The following is a 26820-nucleotide window of genomic DNA, read 5'->3' as shown; positions in this document are numbered from 1 at the left end:
TACCTTGCCCAACACAACCCAAGGAACCTTCAAGAAGGGTGCAGCTTGACCCTTAGGGCAGAGGCTGCCTCTCAGCACAGGGAGCCAGGGGCGGAACATGTACACCTCAGAGCACCCATCCAACCAGGAAACCTCCCCCTTCTGCAGAAGCACAATGAGTCAGTGTGTGTTTGTTACACAACCCTCCCTCCAACTGACACCCCACAAAGGTTTTGGGATTAGTCAAGTCCTGTACACAGGTGTAGTGACTCACATACAGTTAAGACATTAATCATAGGGCTGTTTGTGACAGCCTGGGCTAAAGGAAGCATGGCACATTTTGGTCTGTGGTGTAGTTGTGGCAACATGTCAGGGATTACAGCCGCATTAGAGCTGCATAAATTCAGGTTTGATGATAAATAATATGTCATAATAAATGTGATAATGTGTCATTACTGACTACGCCCTCAGAGTAATCATACCTCTAGTCTTGGAACATGAGAAAACAGTCAAATGTTCTGGTCAGACCGAACAGGACTACTATATACAAACAATTATTTCCTGATGCAAAACCTTTTGCAAAGATGGGCACCAATGACTACAACACAGAAAATGCATACTGAACAAAAATATAAATGCAACATGTAAAGTTTTGGTCCCACGTTTCATGAGCTGAAATTAAAGATCCCATAAATGTTCTATACGCACAAAAAAAGCTTGTTTCTCTCAAATTTAGTGCACAAATTTGTTTACATCACTGTTAGTGAGCATTTCTCCTTTGCCAAGTTAATCTGTTCACCTGACAGGTGTGGCATATCAAGAAGCTGATTAAACAGCATGATCATTGCACAGGTGCACCTTGTGCTGGGGACAATAAAATGCCCCTCTAAAACTTGCAGTTTTGTCACAACACAATGCTACAGATGTTTCGAGTTGAGGGAGCATGGATTTGGCATGCTGACTGCAGGTATGTCCACCAGAACTTTTGCCAGAGAATGCAATTCATTTCTCTATCATAAGCTGCCTCCAACTTCGTTTTAGAAAATTTGTCAGTACGTCCAATCGGCCTCTCAACCGCAGACCACATGTAACCATGCCAGCCCAGGACCCCCACATCCGTCTGAGACCAGCAACCCAGACAGCTGATGAAACTGGGGATAATTTCTGTCTGTAATAAAGGGCTTTTGTGAGGGAAGAACTCATTCTGATTGGCTGGGCCTGGCTCCTCAGTAGGTGGGCCTGGCTCCCCAGTGGGTAGGCATATGCCCTCCCAGGCCCACTCATGGCTTTTATTTACTTTTCTGCTCTTTTGCACACCAGTATCTCTACTTGCACATCATCATCTGCTCATTTATCACCCCAGTGTTAATATGCTAAATTGTGCATAACTTCGCTACTATGGCCTATTTATTGCCTACCTCCTCACGCCATTTGCACACACTCTATATAGACTTTCTTTTTCTCTATTGTGTTATTGACTGTACACTTGTTTATTCCATGTGTAACTGTGCTGTGTTGTTGTTTGTGTCGCACTGCTTTGCTTTATCTTGGCCCGGTCGGCATTGTAAGCCAGTTGAGAATAAGTTATCATTTACCTGGTTAAATAAAGGTGAAATAAAAATAAAATAAAAATGACTGAGCACATTACTCAGCCTCACACTGGCACCCTTCCACCAAGAGTCTTGGCACAGGCTTCAGGGCAGGCATTGGCACACACTTTGTAATTCACTGGGTATGAGATGGCTGTAAGGATGGGAAAGACATTAAGTCTTTGTAAACATAATATATGTATGTTTAATTCAGTTTTAAGCCAGAAAGGATCTTGTATCATCCACTGACAGCATTCGTCTCCCCTCCATGGCTGGACCTTGACTGCAGCTTCTTAAAATACAAATGTATAATCCTTCAGGCTGCCGCAGTACTTTGCCATATGCCTTCAAGACACACACAGGGGCCTTTACACAGTTGTCCAAGAAAGGTTGTGGGTCTCCCGTGGCGTGGCAGTCTCTGAACAGGCCAGCAGGAGCTGAGAGCACTCCACAGAAATGCTCCAACTTGAACTCAGCCTCCAAGGTCGAGTTACACTCTGGGCAGTTGGCACCAGACAGGAAAACTTCACTGATCATCTGAGTGTCATCTGTAGCGGCAGTATTGAAGTTTTAACACAAACCACATGCCTTGCCAGCGTAGGCAGGAGGAGATGACAGCTGAATGAGGTCAGGACCATTGTACCTGATCACTGCCCCATTGTCCAATTCCACCCGTGTTGTCAGACCAGAAAGCACAGCAATGATACTCTCCTGGTGGACAGGAAGGTTCCATGAAACCCTTTCCACCTTGAGACAAAAGGTGAGACCTGAAACATCACATCAACGTTTAAACAGATTTATTATAGCTCAAGACGAATATGACCATTAAGATAAAGGCCGCTACTGTAAAACACACCTCAACTATCACCCTCTGCTGCGGTTCCACAGTCGTTCAGTATCTTGTACCTCAGGTGTAGCCGACCTTGCTGAATATATGAAAATGTATCCATTCTTGGCAAATGTCTGGTTTAGGAAATAGGGGTTACTTGATATGCCCTTATGGAGATCAAAGCTATGCCCATCATAGGTCCTCAAGTGCCTGCCTCGCACCACTTTGCACTTCCCTGAAACTACCGCTGGATAGCAGTCAAGCGTGCCATTTTGGATCCTACACTTTGTTCCACTGGTAAAGGTGGTGTTAGTGCATGGTAGCTGGTCGTGACCGACAAGTGCAGCAACCTGGCAGCGGTCATGGGGGTAAAACACCTCCTTGATCTTGTGGTACAACCAGTCAGAGGCAGCCGCACTCAGTGTTGTGGACACACTTCCCACCACTATGGAAGAACCCAGGTTTACACGAGACGCCACACAATTATTGGGCACAGGTTGTATTCAATGTTGGCTGGACAGTACAGACCTGTACAGGACATAGGAAGGGACATTTACCAAAACATGTCCATGTATAGATCATGCAGAGTTTCACATCAACTAATGACATACTTAGATGAAATAGTCATCAATACAGAGCAAAAGGATTTATCAATTCAAACTACTTACCACAAAAATCTGAAGCCCTCCATTCATCTACGTTTGCCCCTTCCTCCTGGCAAGCAGCGGTGTAACTTGAGAGAATCTGACACAGGGCAGTCTGCGTGCCATTGTTGTAGCAGAGGTCGTAGACATAGTTGTCAAAGGCAGCGTTTGGGTTGACCATCCCATGGCAATTCTGGAATGCTCCATTAGTAGTCCGTGCCTAAATAGAGAGCCTGCTCCTGATGGGGCACTGGGGGTTGTTCACAGTCGTCACATCCACACATTCAACAACGCTACTCGTTTTCCAGCGCCTCACAGGTATTGATGTCCCCGTTGTCTATTAGATAGTCCTCTGGGTCCGTGTTGAAGTTGCCAGAGAGGGAGCCAGAGAAGACCCTGGGCATTTGGATAGTCAAGAGCTCCCGGTTGTATGTGACCAGGACACCAAAGTTGGTCTCAATACACTTGGAGAGCTCAGTCATGTAGATCTTCACTTTGCCTTGGCTCAACACTGAACACAACACTCAAAATAACCCCATTCACCTGAAACAAGATTGAGAAGTAGTCAAAAGGTCATGTCCAAGACGAGGTGGTATTACAAATCTTCTGACACTGATATTTTTAGACAGTAGTGCAGAAAGGAACTCTATTCAATATGTATTAAAAACAGGCCAACTCACCACAACTACTTCATCCCAGTAATGAGAGATCTCAATAGAGTAACCATGTACCAAAATATATAATGGACTAAGACGTGTTGGTGTCGGCCCCCTCTTGTTCTGCGTCACCACACTGAAACCAGGCAGGTCTCCCGAGCTAGGGAAGTGCCTCACCAGCTGGTACACACAGGTGCTTTGGAAGTCATACCTGTTCCCCTCAAAAGTGGTGCAATGCCGATCCCCTTGAGCTGTGCACACCCTTAGCCCTTCCATATGGTAGCCTAGCCAGAATCTTGTACTCCTTGTCCTCCTGACACTGGGCCTGGACACAGGTGACGTTCTTGGAGGAAGGATGGCAGGTGCACTGCTTCCGACACTGGCGGTCCATCCAGACCATCTCCTTTGGGGAGACGCTGATGTCTGCAGTCACACCTGCTGTATGGGACACAGTGGCTGCCACTGAGCAGGTAGCCAGCCTTGCACAGAGAGGTAGCCGGCCTTGAAAGACTCTGAGCCCCAGCCTCTGACATATGTCAGAGTAGGCCTGCATCGACCTAGACAGCAGAAGGAGCTACATCGGCAGCACACTGGTCAGCCTTGCAGCTGTGGATGTCCGGGTCAGGATCAACATGGCCGTGGCTCTGCAGCAGCCAGAGGCTGAGGCTCAGTGTCCACTTTCCAGCGAAGTGCGAAGTCCACAGCTACCACGGTTCCATCAGGGGTGGCAAAGTCATTAGTTGCATTGTGGTTGGTGTTTCCACAGAGAACACACAGTGAACCAGACAGCTTCGGTGCCACTTCCAATTCAAGGTTGTGATGCCAGTCATACCGCAGCATCAGGCCAAAGTCTGTTTCCAAGACAACGCGGGAGCTGCTAGTGTATAAAGGCGGAGAGCCGGCGGCCAGGGCTAGGGGCAGGTTCCTCTTCTGACTATTGATCTGCAAAAGCAACAAGACGGTATGGACACGTACTAGCCACAATCACGGCAAAGTGTTACTACCGACAAAGGTGCGGAACAGATGTTAGACTCTGAGGAGAAGACAGGCTTTCCGTCCTTCTTTACACACAGCCTGTGAGGTCCACAGTGCATCTCCTCACAGGGATCTGATAATACAAAAACAAAGTATTCAGTGGTTATGTTGCGTGTACCTACCTGAAGAAACCAAATTTTACATTTTATTTTCTTAATTAAAAAAGGTTGAAAAGTAAAATCACCTATGGAGCCATGAGCTCGTCTCTAGTTGTAGTATATACTTTGTTTTTCACACATGACTGGATAGTTCATGTTAGCGTTAGTCAGGGGAGGGAAAACAAAGTCAGACTCCAAGTTAGATCAGGTCAGTGCAGTTTTCAATGTCCTGTTTTGAGCATGTGTAACCTGTTGCAACACCTACAGCCTTCTGAGAGTGAATCCCTGTCCTAGACAGGGTGGTGTTACTCTGGAGCTGAACCCTCTCCAGCACCTATGTGGAGGATCAGACTATAGGAAATTCCCATGTTAAAACTAAAATGGGGATAATGAGATGTCTTCAATCTGAAAAAGCTATAAATTGTACAAACACTAGTCGAGGAGAGCAAATCAACATTTTATGAAACTAATTGTTGGAACGTTGCATTTTGCATAAAAGTGATTACTTTCACAGCTCACACTGATCACCTGTAAGTAAAACCTACTGTATATGTTTCACACCAAGCTAAGAGCACTGAGCAGTGTGCAAGTACTGGAAAACAGATAACACTATCAGGGCAGGTGTCCAATTGCACCTGGCTCAGCAGCCAATGAGAGAATTCAGAGCACAGATCCTAGTTCCTGACCTCTGTCTGATGTGCACATTCTCAGGAAGCTCCCATGTTGCCAGGGATCACAACGACAGTGGAACAAAACATAGCAGTGGTCTAGAATCAACTCAGCACAGCTAGAAGTGTCAACACGACTTGAGGTGAGTATAAACTTAGAATATAGCAAGAGCCTTGATTAAAAGATGTCAGATGTAAGGCTAAAATTACATTAAAACTATCCAATTTCAACACTGTCTGTATAATTTAGGAGTTGGGACTGTGATGAAACGGCTTTAGTATTTTTTGCATGAGAAGTTAAACAAAACTCTATAATACACAGGTCCGGAGCTAGACTAGTTGATGACTGACAGTCAACAAGGGGGTTACAGTATAATGCTTACAGAGGGATAGCCACTACAGAAAGGCTTTGTTTTAATATGGACATTTCCTAAAGCATAACCTGCAGACAAAGATGCTCTGTTAACAGTATGTTCAATTTAAACCCAAACCTCAGTTACTGTGCTGTCAACAATCCTACATAGTTTAGTTTTTATCAAGACTCATGTGAATAAGACAGAGAGGAAAGAGAGGTGACTGTCTAAACTGTAGCTTCAACACTTTACATTCTGCATGTCAAAAGCCATTATAAGCTGCTAGACAATGCACTAATCTGGCACTGCTTGTCAGATGGTTGAAAGATTCCATTGGAGGACACATGACCACCTAACAATGGGAGAGAGGGGCCTAATTAGGAGTCTACAAAGGTGCCCCCAGCATTACCATGACATTAAATGGCACGATGCTAAGGGATAGACTATCCACTAACCAGGGCAGGCTTGCACGATATCCAGGGAGGTCAATGTCTTCATTATCTCAAGAACAGACACAGGTAGCCCCACCCCACTAATAACACGAAACTATACAAATAGTTACTCAACTGTTGAATTTTGAGTGGCTTAAGGGAGAGGCAACATAGCAGTATGTTGCATGTGTGGATTACATGACATGTTTCACAAGATATGTCATGTAAATGGTCTACCCTGAGCGATGATTCACACCACACATACCTGCCCTTACTCGATTCTGTGCAGTCCCATTTTAAATCCATTTTATTTTACCTTTATTTAACCAGGTAGGCAAGTTGAGAACAAGTTCTCATTTACAATTGCGACCTGGCCAAGATAAAGCAAAGCAGTTCGACAGATAAAACGACACAGAGTTACACATGGAGTAAAAACAAACATACAGTCAATAATGCAGTATAAACAAGTCTATATACAATGTGAGCAAATGAGGTGAGAAGGGAGGTAAAGGCAAAAAAGGCCATGATGGCAAAGTAAATACAATATAGCAAGTAAAATACTGGAATGGTAGTTTTGCAATGGAAGAATGTGCAAAGTAGAAATAAAAAATAATGGGGTGCAAAGGAGCAAAATAAATAAATAAATTAAAATGAAATACAGTTGGGAAAGAGGTAGTTGTTTGGGCTAAATTATAGGTGGGCTATGTACAGGTGCAGTAATCTGTGAGCTGCTCTGACAGTTGGTGCTTAAAGCTAGTGAGGGAGATAAGTGTTTCCAGTTTCAGAGATTTTTGTAGTTCGTTCCAGTCATTGGCAGCAGAGAACTGGAAGGAGAGGCGGCCAAAGAAAGAATTGGTTTTGGGGGTGACTAGAGAGATATACCTGCTGGAGCGTGTGCTACAGGTGGGAGATGCTATGGTGACCAGCGAGCTGAGATAAGGGGGGACTTTACCTAGCAGGGTCTTGTAGACGACATGGAGCCAGTGGGTTTGGCGACGAGTATGAAGCGAGGGCCAGCCAACGAGAGCGTACAGGTCGCAATGGTGGGTAGTATATGGGGCTTTGGTGATAAAACGGATTGCACTGTGATAGACTGCATCCAATTTGTTGAGTAGGGTATTGGAGGTTATTTTGTAAATGACATCGCCAAAGTCGAGGATTGGTAGGATGGTCAGTTTTACAAGGGTATGTTTGGCAGCATGAGTGAAGGATGCTTTGTTGCGAAATAGGAAGCCAATTCTAGATTTAACTTTGGATTGGAGATGTTTGATATGGGTCTGGAAGGAGAGTTTACAGTCTAACCAGACACCTAAGTATTTGTAGTTGTCCACGTATTCTAAGTCAGAGCCGTCCAGAGTAGTGATGTTGGACAGGCGGGTAGGTGCAGGTAGCGATCGGTTGAAGAGCATGCATTTAGTTTTACTTGTATTTAAGAGCAATTGGAGGCCACGGAAGGAGAGTTGTATGGCATTGAAGCTTGCCTGGAGGGTTGTTAACACAGTGTCCAAAGAAGGGCCGGAAGTATACAGAATGGTGTCGTCTGCGTATAGGTGGATCAGGGACTCACCAGCAGCAAGAGCGACCTCATTGATGTATACAGAGAAGAGAGTCGGTCCAAGAATTGAACCCTGTGGCACCCCCATAGAGACTGCCAGAGGTCCGGACAGCAGACCCTCCGATTTGACACACTGAACTCTATCAGAGAAGTAGTTGGTGAACCAGGCGAGGCAATCATTTGAGAAACCAAGGCTGTCGAGTCTGCCGATGAGGATATGGTGATTGACAGAGTCGAAAGCCTTGGCCAGATCAATGAATACGGCTGCACAGTAATGTTTCTTATCGATGGCGGTTAAGATATCGTTTAGGACCTTGAGCGTGGCTGAGGTGCACCCATGACCAGCTCTGAAACCAGATTGCATAGCAGAGAAGGTATGGTGAGATTCGAAATGGTCGGTAATCTGTTTGTTGACTTGGCTTTCGAAGACCTTAGAAAGGCACGGTAGGATAGATATAGGTCTGTAGCAGTTTGGGTCAAGAGTGTCCCCCCCTTTGAAGAGGGGGATGACCGCAGCTGCTTTCCAATCTTTGGGAATCTCAGACGACACGAAAGAGAGGTTGAACAGGCTAGTAATAGGGGTGGCAACAATTTCGGCAGATAATTTTAGAAAGAAAGGGTCCAGATTGTCTAGCCCGGCTGATTTGTAGGGGTCCAGATTTTGCAGCTCTTTCAGAACATCAGCTGAATGGATTTGGGAGAAGGAGAAATGGGGAAGGCTTGGGCGAGTTGCTGTTGGGGGTGCAGTGCTGTTGTCCGGGGTAGGAGTAGCCAGGTGGAAAGCATGGCCAGCCGTAGAAAAATGCTTATTGAAATTCTCAATTATGGTGGATTTATCAGTGGTGACAGTGTTTCCTATCTTCAGTGCAGTGGGCAGCTGGGAGGAGGTGTTCTTATTCTCCATGGACTTTACAGTGTCCCAGAACTTTTTTGAGTTAGTGTTGCAGGAAGCAAATTTCTGCTTGAAAAAGCTAGCCTTGGCTTTTCTAACTGCCTGTGTATAATGATTTCTAGCTTCCCTGAACAGCTGCATATCACGGGGGCTGTTCGATGCTAATGCAGAACGCCATAGGATGTTTTTGTGTTGGTTAAGGGCAGTCAGGTCTGGGGAGAACCAAGGGCTATATCTGTTCCTGGTTCTAAATTTCTTGAATGGGGCATGTTTATTTAAGATGGTTAGGAAGGCATTTAAAAAAAATATCCAGGCATCCTCTACTGACGGGATGAGATCAATATCCTTCCAGGATACCCCGGCCAGGTCGATTAGAAAGGCCTGCTCGCAGAAGTGTTTCAGGGAGCGTTTTACAGTGATGAGTGGAGGTCGTTTGACCGCTGACCCATTACGGATGCAGGCAATGAGGCAGTGATCGCTGAGATCTTGGTTGAAGACAGCAGAGGTGTATTTAGAGGGGAAGTTGGTTAGGATGATATCTATGAGGGTGCCCGTGTTTAAGGTTTTGGGGAGGTACCTGGTAGGTTCATTGATAATTTGTGTGAGATTGAGGGCATCAAGTTTAGATTGTAGGATGGCTGGGGTGTTAAGCATGTTCCAGTTTAGGTCGCCTAGCAGCACGAACTCTGAAGATAGATGGGGGGCAATCAGTTCACATATGGTGTCCAGAGCACAGCTGGGGGCAGAGGGTGGTCTATAGCAGGCGGCAACGGTGAGAGACTTGTTTTTAGAGAGGTGGATTTTTAAAAGTAGAAGTTCAAATTGTTTGGGTACAGACCTGGATAGTAGGACAGAACTCTGCAGGCTATCTTTGCAGTAGATTGCAACACCGCCCCCTTTGGCAGTTCTATCTTGTCTGAAAATGTTGTAGTTTGGAATTAAAATGTCTGAGTTTTTGGTGGTCTTCCTAAGCCAGGATTCAGACACAGCTAGAACATCCGGGTTGGCAGAGTGTGCTAAAGCAGTGAATAGAACAAACTTAGGGAGGAGGCTTCTAATGTTAACATGCATGAAACCAAGGCTATTACGGTTACAGAAGTCGTCAAAAGAGAGCGCCTGGGGAATAGGAGTGGAGCTAGGCACTGCAGGGCCTGGATTCACCTCTACATCGCCAGAGGAACATAGGAGGAGTAGAATAAGGGTACGGCTAAAAGCTATGAGAATTGGTCGTCTAGAACGTCTGGAACATAGAGTAAAAGGAGGTTTCTGGGGGCGATAAAATAGCATCAAGGTATAATGTACAGACAAATGTATGGTAGGATGTGAATACAGTGGAGGTAAACCTAGGTATTGAGTGATGAAGAGAGAGATATTGTCTCTAGAAACATCGTTGAAACCAGGAGATGTCATTGCATGTGTGGGTGGTGGAACTAATAGGTTGGATAAGGTATAGTGAGCAGGACTAGAGGCTCTACAGTGAAATAAGCCAATAAACACTAACCAGAACAGAAATGGACAAGACATATTGACATTAAGGAGAGGCATGCTTAGTCGAGTGATCAAAAGGGTCCGGTGAGTGGAGAGGTTGGTTGGTGATTTAGACAGCTAGCCAGGGCATCGGTAGCAAGCTAGCATAGGATGGAGGTCTGTTGTTAGCCACCTCTTGCGTTCCGTCAGTAGATTAGTGGGGTTCCGTGTGGTAGAGGGGATTAATCCAAATCACACAACAACAACAAAAATAAAAACAATAGATATAGTTATAGAGGCCCAAGAAGAAAACATAATAATAATAATAATAAAAAAATAAATAATAATAATAATAAAAACAAATTGTCCGATTGTCTATTCAGATAGCAGCCGGTAAGACAGCTAACGGTTAGCAGGCCGCAGATGGGCGTTCAGGTAACGTCGCGACGGAGGAGCCAGCCGAATAACTCCTTCGGGTAGATAACGTCGGCAGTCCAGTTGTGAAGGCCCGGTGGGGCTCCGCGAAGGCAGTAAAACGGGTCCGGATAGGTGACTGCAGCCCAGGTGTGATTGATGGAACTCAGGAGTGATTGACGGAGCTTGCTAGCTCCGGAATAATTGATGTTTGCTCCGGAATCGACGAAGGCCGATAGTCACACGGATAGCAGCTAGCTAGCTGTGAGATCCGGGTATGAATGTCCAGAGAGCAGTCGAAATCCAGGGACATGGAGAGAAAAATTGGTCCGGTATGTTCCGTTCCGAGCCGCGCTGCGCCGTACAGAACTGGCGATAGATTTTCGAGCTAAAGGATAGCTGATGACCACAAACCGTGGTTAGCTGAATACTAACGATTTGCCAGTAAAGGAGCTAACTAGCTTCTGAACTAGCTTCTGGATTAGCTTCTGGCTAGTTTCAGGCTAGCTTCTTGGAGTTTCTGGCTAGCTTCTTGGAGGATTACAGATCTGAGGTAAATAATACTTTTTTATAAATATACATTGGTGAGGCGGGTTGCAGGAGAGTGTTTTGAAGATGAGTTGATGGAAAATAAAAATAAAATGTATGTGAAAAAGTTGTAAATATATATATATACAGGACACGACAAGACGAGGACAAAAGACGTCTGAACTGCTATGCCACCTTGGTGTGATACCATTCAGGTGATACCTTTTAAATAAGGTATATAGATATAGGGACTTTTTATTAAATAATCAAATAATTGTTAGTCTTGTAGCATAGGGGCCCCATCTAACAATGCATTTCAAATAGCTATGGTATAACTTATTAAGAGAAGGCTTACAACTCAGTATTGGCCTAATTGGCCTGCATATCAATCCAAGGCTTGGGCCAAGACCTACAACCTTAGTCGTGCATAATCAAGCAAACAGGGTGATCTTTCACTTGAGTCACAATGATGGGAATGACATGGGATGGCACATCTTGTAACAGGCAAAGTCAGCATGAGGGAACCAGGGCCAGCCTTACCCTTTTCAGGGCCTCCACCTCATGGGTAAAACATTTGAGTGGCCGCTCTCTTGGCGTGCCCAGTCGGTAATTCAGCCATTATAATTACAAGTTTTAGATAGCTGGGTAAACTAACTTACCAATCTACATATAAAAAAATGTATTAAAAATAATTGCTGACATGAGCTAATTCAAGGACTGATTAAAAAGTGGTAAACTACTGATGCTCAATCAAATTTGAAATTGCACCTTGTGTATTCAACAGTAAGTTGTAACTTAGCCGGGGCCCTAGGCGACCGCCTATGTCACTTATGTGAAGGGCCAGCCCACGAGGGAACACAGAAATACCCTGAAGGGCTCCATCAATCTATTTCAAGAATTTTCCAATGACCTTGCACACAGAAGTCACACACAATATATGGCAATTTACAACAGGCAAAGGCTTGCTAAACCGTAATAAGAATGTAGACCTTATACCTGGAACAGCAATTAAACGTAATTGTTGGGAACAAAAACAGTTGTTGGATAAAATGAAATTTAAATTGTCGTATTTTTTGTTGAAGAAATACGTTGCTAACCCCATGCCTGTCTAAACGCAGCCATGGACTGAATTGCAGTTGGTGACTGATCTACAAATCACCTTGCATTATAAATAACGATTCATTATTATTTATAGATCAGTCAGACAGTGACACTTTGCCCACAATGTATCACGGATTTGATTCTCTCGAACACCAGCGGTGTTGACAGCTGGTCCTAATTTGCTCAGTTTGACAGATGAGGGAACAACATGACCACGTGTCACACTGTAATACCTCTCTCTGTCGAAGAAGGGCTGTAAAATTTACTTCAATTTTACAACCAAATGATAGAGCTTTCATTTCAGAACATTGCAATGGAAAATTCAAACTTTCAGACAACTGCCCGCTGCATATGTGTCTGTTTATTGTATAGGCCTAGGAGTACTGTAACACAAGGGAATTTTTCATATCTTCCCTGCAAAACATCCGCACAAACATGTCAACAGTGTATTTAGGGTATTTCTTTCTACTTAGCGATGTGATACACCGCCAATGAATTCCCTTTTGCTTCGAACAAGTTCCTCTGAACTTGGCCCTTGCTGCATCACAGTGCATCCTGTCACCGGCGCGTGAACATCTTGCAGGTTCATTTTAGTCTTATAATAGCTTATTGTGAAACACAGCCAGTCGCACGGTGCAGAAAGTCATTGTAGGTGAGTACCTTTTGAGTGGGTGGCAGACAGACCCAAATCTATAATATTAAGACAACCCTATCATTTATAGACTATGATATTATAGAAGAGAATATGGAAGTTTACTAAATCAAAATGCTTTATTTAAAACCTTTTGGTGTTATTGAAATATATAGTTTAAATGGTCTTGCAATGCCTCGACACAAGTTGAGTAAATGTCAGCTCATGTTCTATTGTTGGTTGTCTGGGGCTGATATATTAATACAAACATGATCAATTAGTCTACAGTAGCCTCAGTCTTGCCTACATAGGCGACCAGGAAACCTTTGCACAGATTCTGTAATGTGTTGGCTATCTGAACAAGGTGAACATCTTTTTGCATCTTTTATGATAATTTTCATATGAGAGCAAAAACATTGGCGAAAGTTGAAGAAAAGGGTATTATGGATTTCTAACCAGGCTAAATTGGCTTATTGATATGTGTTTTGTTGTCTTGCCAATATTGCTCTCAGTTGGAACAGAAACCACTCACCCTGTCTGTGCACTGCAGGGTATTGTCTTTTATTCTGCATTGCTGCCAAAGAGGAACGACTTTGCCTTTATAACTATCCTCTCAGCCAACTTCTGACTGAGATTGGAAATATTTTTTCCAACCACCAGGCAGGCTACTGAACCTAAACGTTATGTTTGTAAGCTGTCTTAACTGTGTAATGATAATGAATCACAGAGAGTTTTCTCATTCAAATAGTGGCTGGATTGAAACTCTGAAGCAATTCTTCAGTTTTGGGGTATTTATTCTCAACCACATAGTTGAGGTGATACTAGTGTTTTTGTTTGTTTATTAGCAGTCATTAACATTGGACCTATAGGCTGCTACCTGCCTCCCTGCCCTTTATATGATGCACTCTAAATAGTTACAGTAAGCTACATTTGCAATTCAAATGTAAAGACCCATAAGGAAGCAGGTTTATGGTCTGCACTTTTGCATTTAACCAGTTGTGTTGAAAAGGGCTGTTGCTTCAGACAGATAAGGAGCGATCACACAGTCAGGCTTCATGACTTAGCGTGAAACACAGACAAGGCAGTCATTCTCTCACTTCCTGTCTTGTACACGCTTGTGTATGTTGTGCCTGTGTGTCTAAAATGTATTTTTCTGTTTGCATGTGTGTGTCAGCCTTACCTGAATTTTTTTCTCAGATCAAACAATTCCGTTTTTAGAGACCTTTAGTTCTACTATACTAACTCAAGTTTCCTCCCAAAGAGTGGTGTGAGGCCACATTGACATCAAATGGTTTAAAATTGGTGGGAGAAGTCTGTACACAGAGCAGCCAAGGCAGGGGATTTTGAACATTTGTTGAATCGACTGTATTTCTGAGAGGCATGTGAGACCCAGCTATGAAGGTCTAGATTATAAAGAGGCTCGGATGAGCATGGAATACTGAAATGCTTCAGTGGACTTGAAACCTCAGGTTTCAAGCTCACTGAAGGATTTCAAGCTCATTGTCTATGTCAGTGTTAGACTAGATTATTTTCCAGGCAGGATGCAAAGGCCCATACATCAATGTACAGGGCTTCTAAAAGTTTCAATTGAAATCACTTGAAGACTTCTTCTCTTAGGGATCAGAGCTAGGTTGAGGAGCACGCCACACCTTTACAGGTGTAGGGAAAACACTGGTCTGGTCTAGGTGTAGGGATTAGTCTGGTCATGGTGATAGTGCTGTTGCATTAACAAAACAAAGAACAGCAGTGGCATCTCTCCATCAGATGGCTGTTAGAGATGTTTTGTCTAATTGAACAGCATTACATTTTCCCTAAAAGAGACACAGTATAATCCTGTATAACACTGTTATGCAAGTCAGAGTGCCATAGGCCAACCACATCACACGTACAATGCACTGTACTTCAGTAATGGTGGTAGTGGCAGTCAGCACAGTGGTCATCATCATGTTAGAATCACTTCCTTAGTCTTGTGACGGTCTCTGTTGTCTTTCGATCCTTTTGTTGGTCAGAAAGACAGACATACAGATGCTCAGACAGACACTCATGCAGACAGATAGCAGAATCTGGGGCCATATTAAAAATGTTCCATTTGGTTCTGTGATGATGATGGCATGTCTGCAAAAGGATTGTCAAATCCTCTCTGTGTACTTTGCCCCTTTGGGTTTCATGCTGAGACGGCCCATTTCTTAATTTGGTTCACACACACAGCCAGACCAATGCCGCACTCTTATGTTGCCTGATGCTGAATTGCTTCATGGCAACCTGTGTGCATGCTCTCAATAGCAGGTAATGTGCTCTGACTGTATTGTTTGTGTGTATGTGCGTATTTACCTGCTCCATAATTGCTGTTTGTGGCCTGTTGCCATAGCCTAAGGGAAATTTGTTGTTTATGGGTTATAGAAAGAGGCTATTTGCATTTAACTCACCGAGATAAACAGCTTCTGTGGAGGGGGCAGTTGAGTAAACATTTCAATATGAATATTTTCTCACTGAACAATAGAAAGCAGAGCCACCACATTTTCAAATTGAATGGCAATGAATAACAAATCATCAGGTAGCGTTTTCTCTCAGGTACTCTTTCTCTCCCTCTCCCCTTCCCCCTCTCTTGCTCACTTGGTTCGTTCTGTCTGTTATTCTTTTGCTCTCTTTTTATATTTATGTCTGTTCTTAAGGTGCTGTATGATAAAAGCTTAATCTAGATTTCTCTCTCTCTCTCTCTCTCTCTCTCTCTCTCTCTGTATCGCTCTCCCCTCATTTCTCAGCTATCTTGCCACATCAGTGTTTTTTTTCACTCACGTCAGTCATGACAGCGGTGTGTGTTCGTGAGAGACAGAAATAGTGGCATTTTTTCATCTAGCTGCTTGTATGGGAAAAATTGTATATTTGTGTGCATTTTTTTGTGTTTGTGTGTGTGTGTTGGTTTATGTGGTAGTGGTGGTGGGGTGTTATCATTCAGAATTAAACCCTGTAAATAAGATCAAGATGTTCTCTGGGACGAGCTTAGCCAGTGAGGTATGCTGCTCTGCTCAACGTGCATGTGTGCTGGGAAAAAAACACAAGGGAAACAAATGGCAGAAAAACAAGGCCAGTTTACATGACAGACTGACCAGATGAATCCAGAGGAAAGCTATGATCCCTTATTGATGTACCTTGTTAAATCGATATCAATCCATATAAATGAAGGGGAGGAGACAGGTTACATAAGGATTTTTAAGCTTTGATACAATTGAGACAGATTGTGTATGTGTGCCATTCAGAGGGTGAATTGGCAAGACAAAAGATTGAAGTGCTTTTGAATGGGTATGGTGGTAGGTGCCAGGCGCACCGGTTTGAGTGTCAAGAACTGCAGTGCTGCTGGGTTTTTCATGCTCAACAGTTTCCTGTGTGTATCAAGAATGGGCCACCACCCAAAGGGAAACATTGGAGTCCACATGGGCCAACATCCCTGTGGAATGCTTTTGACACCTTGTAGAATCCATGCCCTGATGAATTGAGACTGTTCTGAGGGAAAAAGGGGGTGCAAGTCAATATCAGGAAGGTGTTCCTAATGTTCTGTACACTACGTGTAGGTTGCAGAAGCAGCTTCCGCTTAGTGTTGCGTTCTTGATTTAGGATGCATAGATTTATGATAGTCTATGATCTTTGTAGCTCTGTGGCTTATGGACAGGCCTCTTCTCTCTCCTTTATTGGGAGGCCACTGCTTATGATAAGATGCAAATTGGGGCCCAGTAAAATCCTGCATGGATACCAATGCAAATTCAGTTGCCATTCAAATATACAAGAATATATTACCCAATTTAGAGAAATGAAATCATCTCGCAGGAGGCGTTTTGATTCTGAGGCAATGGACTGTGTTGATAAATGTTTCCAAATTGGATCAGCTTATTATTTCACCCAAAGCATCTCTGACTAAAGTAGATTGGATACAGAGGGGGATTTTATTTGGGGCTGCTGCTTAGGTTGTTAAGAGATTTACTGCAGCTCTCTGTGAGGCCTGAGCAGAGCACAGTACACTGCAGCACACTGGTCTCCCTCTGAAATCCGTCTCTCTCCTGTCATCTGATTAACACCTTAAACTAACATATGTCTCCCTCTATGACCTGCTTATTCAAGCCTGGTAATTTAGAAGCCCAGTCCACGCATCTCTCCCAGTCTCCCTCTGCGGCCCTCCAGGATGGTGATTTGTTTACCATGACAGTGTGAAGACATCTGGAGCCAAGGCAACACGTTCTAATGAGATTATAGCCCATAGACTCCCGATCCTCATGCCTTTCTCAAGCATCAAATCCCCTGCTGAACCAGTGACCTGAGATGGAGCAGAGTCAGTTACTCTCCACTCCCTCCCCCGCCACCACTATAGTCCACCTCTCCCTATTTCTTTTTACTGTCTTCCCATCACCATTATGGTTCAGGAGTCTATGGGCCATAATCTCATTTATACCTGTTGCTTTGACTCTTGATGTCTTCGCACTGCCATGGTAAACAAATGTACGGCAACACTGTCCCAACTGGAAGTGCAACTGGACTTCCGTAACATATTATTGGGGGCAGAGGGCAGTGAGGATAGGGGGTAGGAGGTTAGTGGAAACTCCCCAGGCAGCCTCTCAGCCTGTCCAATGGCCCAACAATGCAGTCTACCTCCGTTCACTTCCCAGAGCCCTCACATAGTTGTGTAGTCATTAGCTAGAGGAAGTAGGGTCCCTGTACACAATGGGCATCGCTGACAATGAGAGGGAGGGCAGTAGCAGCAGCATTTGCTCCAGTTCCCTAATGGGGAATTCTCCCTCCACTCTACCCTTGGTTCCCTGGTAGAGCAGAGGCTTCTGGGCCCGTGCCAGGGAGCCGTGTTATGTTTGAGCACCAAGGCGTCATCCGCCCAGTTGGACATCGACAAGGGAAGAGGTCATTCCCAAGCCTGGGCCCGTTTAAAAAATACAGCCAATTGTACTGCGGCTGGCCAGCTGGTTGCCGAGGCTTTGTTTAGCTAGGAACAGCTGTGTTCCACATCTGTGTGTTGGAGAGATCAGCGAATAGAGGGAGAGAACAGACTCTGTTCTGGGCCCGCTGCCACCAGGAAGTAGTGTGAGGTTTCTCAAGAAGGCAGCAGGAAAAAAACTCCCACTCGCAGCCAGACAAAACGAATGTGACTGTTGGGCCATCTTCCAAAGTGGAGCTGACAGAGACTTAAATATTTGTTTAGTTACAAATAACTTTTCAGTGTCTAAACAGAGGGTGACAGAGTGTAATGGCTGACACTACATAGATGAATTACCTTTACCAATCCTAATGATTTATAATGGGTGGTTAGAACAAAGCACTGTGGCCTTACACACCATTCGAACCGTTACACACACAGTACACACAATAGACAATACAAAATGTAAAAGTACACTGAGTCACGCAAGGTCCCACACAGTCCCACACCGTTACCCAGGTGGGAGGGGAAAGTATTGAAAAGGCAATTCATGCCAGCTGGCTGAGACTGAGTGTTCAGAGAGGGACAGGGTTTCTGCTGAGCACTGGGAAACACAGTTTATATCCATCCCTGAGACAAGATATCCATCGTCCTCTAACATCAGGGCAGTGCTTGTGCCACCTGGATGAAGTTGTGTCATCATGGTAGTCCGTGTCGTTATTGCAGAACATAGTGTTCCCAATACCTGTCATTTTTCATTGACTACCTGTGGTTCTGAGGTAAACCTAAATGTTTGAGTCAACAACAGACAGCCTCAACAACAGACTATAGATGACTCTTTCACGCCATCTCACTTTCGCTTTTTCAAATGGGAAGATCTTAATTTTTTACACACATCAATAGCAGAATATTAATGACCGGTATTTATAACTTGGTTTCCTCTCTTCTCTCCCCTCCAGCATTGGAAGATGTTGCGATTGCTGTTTCTGTGTCTGATTGTGACTCTGCGAGGAGCTGCTGGTACGTATCGCATGCTCTCACCTTCCCACAACACTCTGGCAGAAGACACTGAGACACTGATAAAGATCTAATCACACAGATCAGCTTTAATTTGTTTTTATGCCCTGTATGTGTTCCACACGAGAAATATACAATGTCTCTCTCTGAGTCCTATAGCTTCCAGAGATAGCAGAATATTAAGTGTAAAACTCCTCAGAAGAACCTAGGCTGATACTTAAGTATATTTTGAAGAAAGAATACATACATATTACATCAACCCCAGTTCAACATAAAGAAGATATGAACACAGTGTATGCTACAGTAGTGTTTTACCATCTATCTAAAGGTATAGTTAGTTATTCCCACAAAACTCTGAAACTGGTCATATTAAGATGGATACCTTTACCATGAGCTAAATGCCCTAGCCACAAAGGTATAGAGTTCATGAGTGAGTATACCATTGACTGGATGGCACCTCAATCATTCTGTATTTACCCACAGCAGTAGTTCATAGGAGAGTAGCTATGCTCCAGTACTGTGCAGAGATGTAACGAATGACCTTAGTGATGCACAGTAAGATGTTGCTGTGAGTTAATCTGGTCCCATCCTCCCCATCTCTATTCCCATACAGCTTCCTCAGAGGAGAGTGAAGGCTCAGCAGACGTAGCAGGTATGGAATACATCTTCATCTGGAAAACAAAGAGGACAAAATCACAAGTAGCATGAAATCAGGAGTATATGAAAAGCATTTTTATAATGTTACAAAAGTGATGTTCCATGAGTGAACCCTCAAATGAAGCACAGCGATATAACTTCTGCTAATCTATAAATGTAATACAAGCTACTTTATATTTATGATGACTGGGCTTTTCCCTCTTCCTCTGTTCTCAATGTCCCACAGATGGAGACGATGAAGATCTATTCAAGCAAAACGGTGAGTTTAACCCTTTAACTCGCCCCCTGTTAGAAATGTGAAGGGCAAGCAGCCCAGTCAGCAGAGTGAGAGCACACCACTGTTACACCACCGTTCCCCTCATCATTACCCCAGAATGGAATCAATTATCTGTTGGGAGAACCCACCCCCCCTCCCCCTCGTGTATCCATCAAGCAGAAGTTAGACTAGACAGACAAGTAGAGATCCCCCCCCCACCTCCCCTCCGCCCTGTCAGGGCGCTAATCCACATTGGCGTTCTCATTTTCTCTCGGCGTCGCTCGCTGCCACTCTTCATCTTCCCCATGATGTTGCTTTGATATAATTACAGTGGTGTTTAGGACAGGGAAGGCTGTCCCACAGGCAGGCAGGCCACATCTTCTGGAGAAACACCTTCTCTCAGCCTGGCCAGGAGTGGAGCTGCACTACTGAAGCCCTCCTTCCTCCCCCTCATCAGAACCCAGGAGTGAATGTTGAATGAGTAATGATTGGCTGGGAGTGAAATCGATCCAATCAGAATGATGATCTGTTAAATCTGCCAGTTCTGTTCCTCCTCTGCCACGTTGATCAGACAGTGATAGAATTAGTCCATGAAGTCAGTGAGCAGATTAATGAATGTTTGTTTGTATGTGTCTGTACCGGTGAAATCCTTCTGAATGGATATGGAGGTCGGAGAATAATTCGATGTGTTGTTGCCTGTTTTAGTGATCCCAAATCTCGGACAATATTCCACGCTTGAACCTGAAACTGATGATACTGTGGACATTAACAAGGCAACGGGAGAAAAAGTAGCGGAAGGTAGGAAAAACTTTGTTTCCAAATTGTTCTACTTTTACATTATGTAGAATTTAAGTAACCTTATTTCTGCATGTCAGTAGGCCCATAGATACCTTCCTACTTGATGAACTGTAATTGAAATGTGCTATAAATCCATTTATAAGTAAATATTTAGGCAAATTCATACTTCTTGGTTATCCATGTCATGCAAAAATAATTTTGTTAATTAAGTTTGTACGTTCATTTTGTCTCAGTGTGTTGCAACCATCAACTACTTTTGTCGTGTGTTATCTGCTCTCAGATGGATTTACTACCATTGTCATCATCGTAGCCGTGAGTGTGGTGGCACTATCAATCGCAGTGATAGTAGGTAAGGATTTAAAGTCAAGATAAGACAGACAATATCAGACCAGATATACAGGCTACGTGACTGGCAGACCTCTTTTCACACCTCACAACACAACACATTATAGGGCCTGTATCTAGCACATTATTACTGATGGTTTGATCAGGGATCAGATGTAGCAACCTTTAGAAAATTGGTTTGTTGAAGTCAGTGAGTTTACAAGCCTTTGGCTGTTAGGCCCTTGAATCAGGTACTTGACATGATTTACACCAGTTCCAGGGTGTCATGTAAGCTCTAATACTTAAGCAAATGTGAACTATTCTCCAGCGGCAAGGAGGAAACGGTGACCTTTTCCCTTTTGTGTTTGGTTTCAGCCATAGTGCTGGTCCGGCGCCGCATGCACAACCGACCACAAGGGTAAGGCCACACTTCTCCATTCACTCTGTTTGACTGAAAGTCTTACAATAAGTTGTGCATATTAGATCTCAGTGTAACCTCGCACCCTCAATTCCTCCACTGACACCATCGTCCTGATAAAACCATCGGGGCTGCAATTTTTTGTCCATGGGGGATTCCATCGAGCAGTTATGGAAATGTAGCTAAATTATAGTTTTTAAAGCATGTTGAACTGTACATTTGTCTCTTCATGTTATTCCCCTCGGGGTGTTTACTTTCCCTAAGAGGAACAGGCCTTGCGATAATAGACATAATAGAAATCAGTGTCTCTCAGAGATGTTCCACTTAGTCCCCCGCTACCTGACTGCCTGCCCGGCTGGAAGGGAGCGACAGAACCAGTCGAGTGAGTAACAGTCAGTCCATCCACCGCACCGCTGGCTTGGCAACACGCTCTGCTACGGCATCATGCCAGCTTCATGTAAAACCAGACAAACTCTTGCTGAGGTTGCGAAACTCAATCAGGAGGGGCAGATCCACCCAGCCGCTGAGCCGTCGAGCCCGTCTGGACTTGTGCTGCAATTACCTGCACAGCCTGAAGCCATCCAGCCCACTCCACTGCTCTACCTCGCCCCACCCTGTCAACTGTCAACAATAACCCAGAGAGAGCGGTCGGCCCTTCATGACCCCTACAGAGCAAAACCCATCCTGCTCTCAGAGCAGGAATAACATGTCCATAGAAATCTAGAGTATAAAGCACATTGCACAGTGAGCAGTAAATCCCAGCTCTGTCTCTATGGTATGACGACATTATCTGACAACAACAATCAGAGCACAGAGAACAGCCTGAACCAGTTGAACAGACAGTGAGAGATAGTCATTCTGTTAGTCATTCTCCTGGGGCCTCTGAGGGAGAAAGGGGGGGGGGGGGGGTTCTAGCTGAGAGCTCTACCAGTCTCTTTCTCTTTTTTTCTTTCTTTCTCTGGGTCTGTCTTTGGGGTTGTGTAACTGTGCTGAGTGCTATGGGCTGTGGGCTGTGGGCTGGTGTTCTGCAAAGTAATCAGTTTCCTTTGTCCCATGCTAGCTGCTATGTGACCTAGCCAACGATAGAGGTTAGAGAGTTTACCTAGCACGTAGCCACCTCGGCGCTATAGATCTGATGATGCAGGCTTAGAAAGAGAAAGGGGTTAAATTCCTCTGCAGGATTAATGCTGGGCTCCTATGGCTGCAGTCAGCTCTGGCTGTGTTGTGTGTTGAGTGATAGGTGTGCTGAAAAGAGGCTTATTCTCACAGCAACCCCCGGCTTGTTGGATCAACAGGGAGGCTTGCCAGGGCCATAAGTCCCACCTGGGGAGAGGATGTGTGGAGGTAATGCAGTCGACATGTAGCACGCCAAACCCCTGCAGCGCGCTATAAACCGACATGCATTTCCTGGATTCCGACAAACAGGGATTGTAGCTACCTGCTTTCCATGTGCAAACTCGAACAGGCTGTCTTATGGGAAGGATCTCAAAAATTGTAATCTGCAATTCTCAAAAATGTGTAATGTTTATATACTGTAGTCTGGACATCCAATGTTTCTGTAAAATGATATATCCCCGTAAACTTCTAACAAGGAAATAAATATCACCGACGTATAATGTTTTTAATATTTTATAGTAGTGAATTAATAATTTTTCAGATGTGTAAAGTCCCACAGGATTTTTGGGGTTGGTATAATACATTTCCCCCTCTTCTCTTCTCTTCTCTTCTCTTCTCTTCTCTTCTCTTCTCTTCTCTTCTCTTCTCTTCTCTTCTCTTCTCTTCTCTTCTCTTCTCTTCTCTTCTCTTCTCTTCTCTTCTCTTCTCTTCTCTTCTCTTCTCTTCTCTTCTCTTCTCTTCTCTTCTCTTCTCTTCTCTTCTCTTCTCTTCTCTTCTCTTCTCTTCTCTCCTGTCCTTTCTTTAGGATCTACTCAGTTCCCACAGAACAGGGAATGAAAGGAACGGTCTAACCACAGGATGAGCTCCAGTCCCATTGGACACCTGCAGGGGAGGACCAATGAACTGAGCTCTACAAAATACTGCCCTTTGAACCAGGAAGGGTACACTTTCCACCCCAGCCTGCTCTTACTGAACCACCCCCTACTGCTCTCCTCTCTGGGACCATCTGTTACTGTGTCATGGGTCCCCTCCAAAGGAAACTTAGTTTCCTTTATTTGGTCTCTTGTTTGTTTCTGTCCCACATATCCCAAAGTCTGTGTGTATATTTAAAAGGGCATTCTGTCCAATGGCATATTTTACAAGAAAAACAAATGTCCCGCTAGAAGTCATTTGCAATTGCAATTGTTTCTCCGCTCCTTCGCTAAACTAAACTGTATTCAGAGTTGATTTGGTGCATTCAGAACAGGCTTTTTTGAATGAGAAAAGCGAGTTTAATCCACCTTAAACCAGCCCAGTCCTCACTACATTTCCACGTTCAGCTCTGTGACATATCCTGTCCTTGGCCTATTAGTGACAACAGCCAGTACAGTTGAAAGATAAAGCTTGTTCTCCCGTCTTCTCAACCTATGAAGGGAAAAAAGGAAAAGAAATGGGTGGAAAAAGCCAGAGGTCTGAGAGGGAATGAATCAACCTTTGTGAATGATGATGTTTTCTTTTCAACACCCCCCTTTTTCTTTTTGAAATGCTTCCTTTCAAAACGCCAACCACATCACTGATTGTAAATAGCTCTTGGATGGCTGAGGTATGTCTGATTTTAATGGTTTATGGTGCTGGGACGGGGGTACGGTGGGGAGAAATTGAGAGGATAAAATAAAGTGCAGGGGTAGGGAGGTTGGGGGGTGAGTGGGGAAATACCCACAATGCCCATGTTTCATTCATACTGAGTTTAAGGCCACTACACCATCGCTCCCTGGCTCTCTTTTCATTTAAATGGAAATCAATCGTGCCCCGTGATCAAAAGCTTTAGGGCCGAGGTGCTGGCTGGCTTATTTCTTACTCTGCATTACAGAGAAAGGATGTTTTTTGGCAGGGGTCAGAGGAGAGGGGGAGGTGGACATGATGTGCTTTGGCATGACAGGGCTATTCATTTGTTGCGTTATCATGAGGGAACAAGGGTTGTTGTGAGTGTGTGCGAATTACACCCAAGATCAAGTAGTGTTGAAATCACTGGGTCTGTCAAAACAGCGTGCCCACTGTCTTTCACCACTCAACCTTACCGCTGTGATGTCATCAGCTGAGGATGGGCTTGGCTGGGTTCCAGGCTGTACAGAAACACCTGTGTGTTTTTAGTCCCTCCATCTCATTTTGTGTTCTCTGGTTCACTCAATCAGAATTGTCCCAATCTGTTTAAGTTGACGAAATTCAATTAGTAAACAGATTCTAAACGCATAAAGTGTGGTATGCTTGTGTCTGCACTCTGCAGGTGTTTGTGTATGTGGAGTTTGATTGAAGCATCACAACTAGCCCAGTAAGCCTGAGATGTAGTCTAGCTCCGACAGCATTTCAAAAGGAGTATAATTGAACATACGGTAAAAGAACAAAACAACTTTCACTTTCTGTTTGTTTACTGACCACAGTCACATTCAAGAAAGCCTTTTTCCCGTACTCAGAAATACCCTTAGAAATTCCCTTCACCTACAAAGTAGACGTTGTGGTTACGAGTCAGCGACTAGTCTCATTATAGATGAGGTTTGCATAGAACAGTTTTTCTTGTTTGTGAAAAAAGTACATCTAAGAACCATTCAAGCAAGCATGTTGAATAAGCCATGAACTAAACAAAGTGCAAAAATTCTAAAAGAATTGGTTTGACCTGTGTAATGCCCTGTTCATTCAGCTACACTCGCACCTCTCCATGGCATTATGATCCTTCAAAGCCACTTCGTTTATTGCATTGCTATTGTGAATGCATCAAAACTGATTGTCCTCTATTTATTTTTTCCAGGGCTTACGCTGAAAAGGGTATGAAATGTTCAAATATTGAAGAAAAAAAAAATGTATTTTCAAAAGAGCTCCATGGGCTTTTTCAGCTGTGCAAAAGTTTCTCAAGGCCCATTTTTCATCTAATCTTTAAAAAAAGAAAATTGTCAAGAGAAAGCGTTACTGAGTTCACCCAATCCCTGACACTGTCAGACATGGCTCTCCAAGAGCCCTTACCTATTACACAAAAGTCCTTACACCACCCCCTCTCCAAAAAAACTGAATCTGGTTAGGGTTTATATTTGTCAATTTTACACGAATGTTTCAGGATTGTGCATTCTGTCTTTTGATGAAAATAGGAAAATGTATCAACCAGCAGATTCTGTTTGATGAACTTGGATGATGCGTCCTCTGCATAGCAATACGTAATGCAAATGTGTACAACAACAAAAATATTTTAGCTTTGTGTATTATTATATTGTGTTTTTATGAGATGTCCTATTGTAAAGTCAATATTCCAATTATAATTTAGTCTTAATTTTTAAGCACACGTCTTCATCAGTACTCATAATCAATGCTGATAAACCCTGTACATTCTGTCTGCTCAGGATCATTAACTGTTTGTAGTGTACAGCAGCGAAGTGTTTCTACAATACTCTATGTCTCATCCATTCCTATGTCTATGAATCTGAGTGTGTTTTAGAATAACTAGACCTGCACTAAAAGTGTAATCTTGCTGTTCTACTTGTACTGTAGGTTTCCACAGCCCACAAATTCTCCAATCATTCAATTTGGACTAGCATTACTCATGTTCTGTATATGGCTCTTCTATATTATGGATTATGACAATTTTTTACATTAAATGTGTTCTGCTATGCTTTGTCTCGGCGTGAATGCTTCACAATATGCCATATGGACACAGAGCTGGTACACTATGTGGCATAATCCAGAGTTTTGCTCATTTAAATTGTAAATTGTACAATGAAAAGCCACTAAGAAGTTTAAAATAACTTTCTACTAAAACATTTTGTCAGTCTGTTTTCTGAGTAAAGAACATGCTGGAACTACCGACCATCTGTTTTCTTTGTGAGTTATACAATACAGGAAAGGGAAGCGAACAGGTTTTATTTTTACATCCTGATAGTTTTAGGGGTATTTTGAAGATTAACAGATAGTGGGATGTTTTTTAGGACCATTTTATTCACTGGCTTGTACGCGGCTCGGCCGTTTCTGAGGTAGTGACTTTAAAAACGTTTTCATAGAAACAGCTTGGCTAGAGTTGAGCAGGCTGTTCGATAGAGGTGGAAACAAACCTAATATCAAACATGGCTCATCTTGTCATTATTCAACCAGACTAGCAATTCATTTTCATTTCAAAGTTGAATTCAGTAATGGAAGTAACATTTAAACAAAGAGTAGCAGGAAAATAATGTCCCTATTCTTCACTTGTCAGTGTGACTCATTTTTCCATAGTTTATTCTGGAGTTTTTTTTCTTCTTTTTTCTCTCCACCTCTCTGTTCTGTTATAAGGACAATCATGATGTGGCCAGTGACACTTTGCTTCTTGAAAGTCCAATATCTTGACTGCTGACATGCAAAACATTTTGGAACTGTATTAACAGTGCAATAATGAAAAATATATATATATTGTTTTTGAGTCAATTTTCCCTTTAAAGGTAGAACAGGGAAGCT

At 43.6% G+C, this 26820-nt stretch overlaps 1 protein-coding gene across 2 annotated transcripts; it reads left to right on the top strand.

The window, feature by feature from the left end:
• Window positions 1-5535: 5535 nt before the first annotated feature.
• Window positions 5536-26005, top strand: LOC109907232 (uncharacterized). 2 transcript variants are annotated; one of them, XM_020505093.2, is made up of 8 exons: window positions 5536-5641; window positions 18745-18805; window positions 19416-19454; window positions 19686-19718; window positions 20421-20513; window positions 20794-20862; window positions 21213-21255; window positions 23177-26005. In XM_020505093.2, exons 2-8 carry the CDS (start codon window positions 18754-18756, stop codon window positions 23220-23222), a joined length of 375 nt encoding a protein of 124 aa, XP_020360682.1. In that variant the 5' UTR covers window positions 5536-5641; window positions 18745-18753; the 3' UTR covers window positions 23223-26005. The 2 variants fall into 2 exon arrangements, with proteins under 2 accessions (XP_020360682.1, XP_020360671.1); XM_020505082.2 differs by lacking the exon at window positions 5536-5641 and adding an exon at window positions 12764-12891.
• Window positions 26006-26820: the final 815 nt, after the last annotated feature.

This window comes from Oncorhynchus kisutch, linkage group LG2, assembly GCF_002021735.2.
Source record: "Oncorhynchus kisutch isolate 150728-3 linkage group LG2, Okis_V2, whole genome shotgun sequence".
Taxonomy (NCBI): domain Eukaryota; kingdom Metazoa; phylum Chordata; class Actinopteri; order Salmoniformes; family Salmonidae; genus Oncorhynchus; species Oncorhynchus kisutch.
Note: the sequence above shows the minus strand (reverse complement) of the source record. Positions and strands in the feature narration are given on the sequence as shown.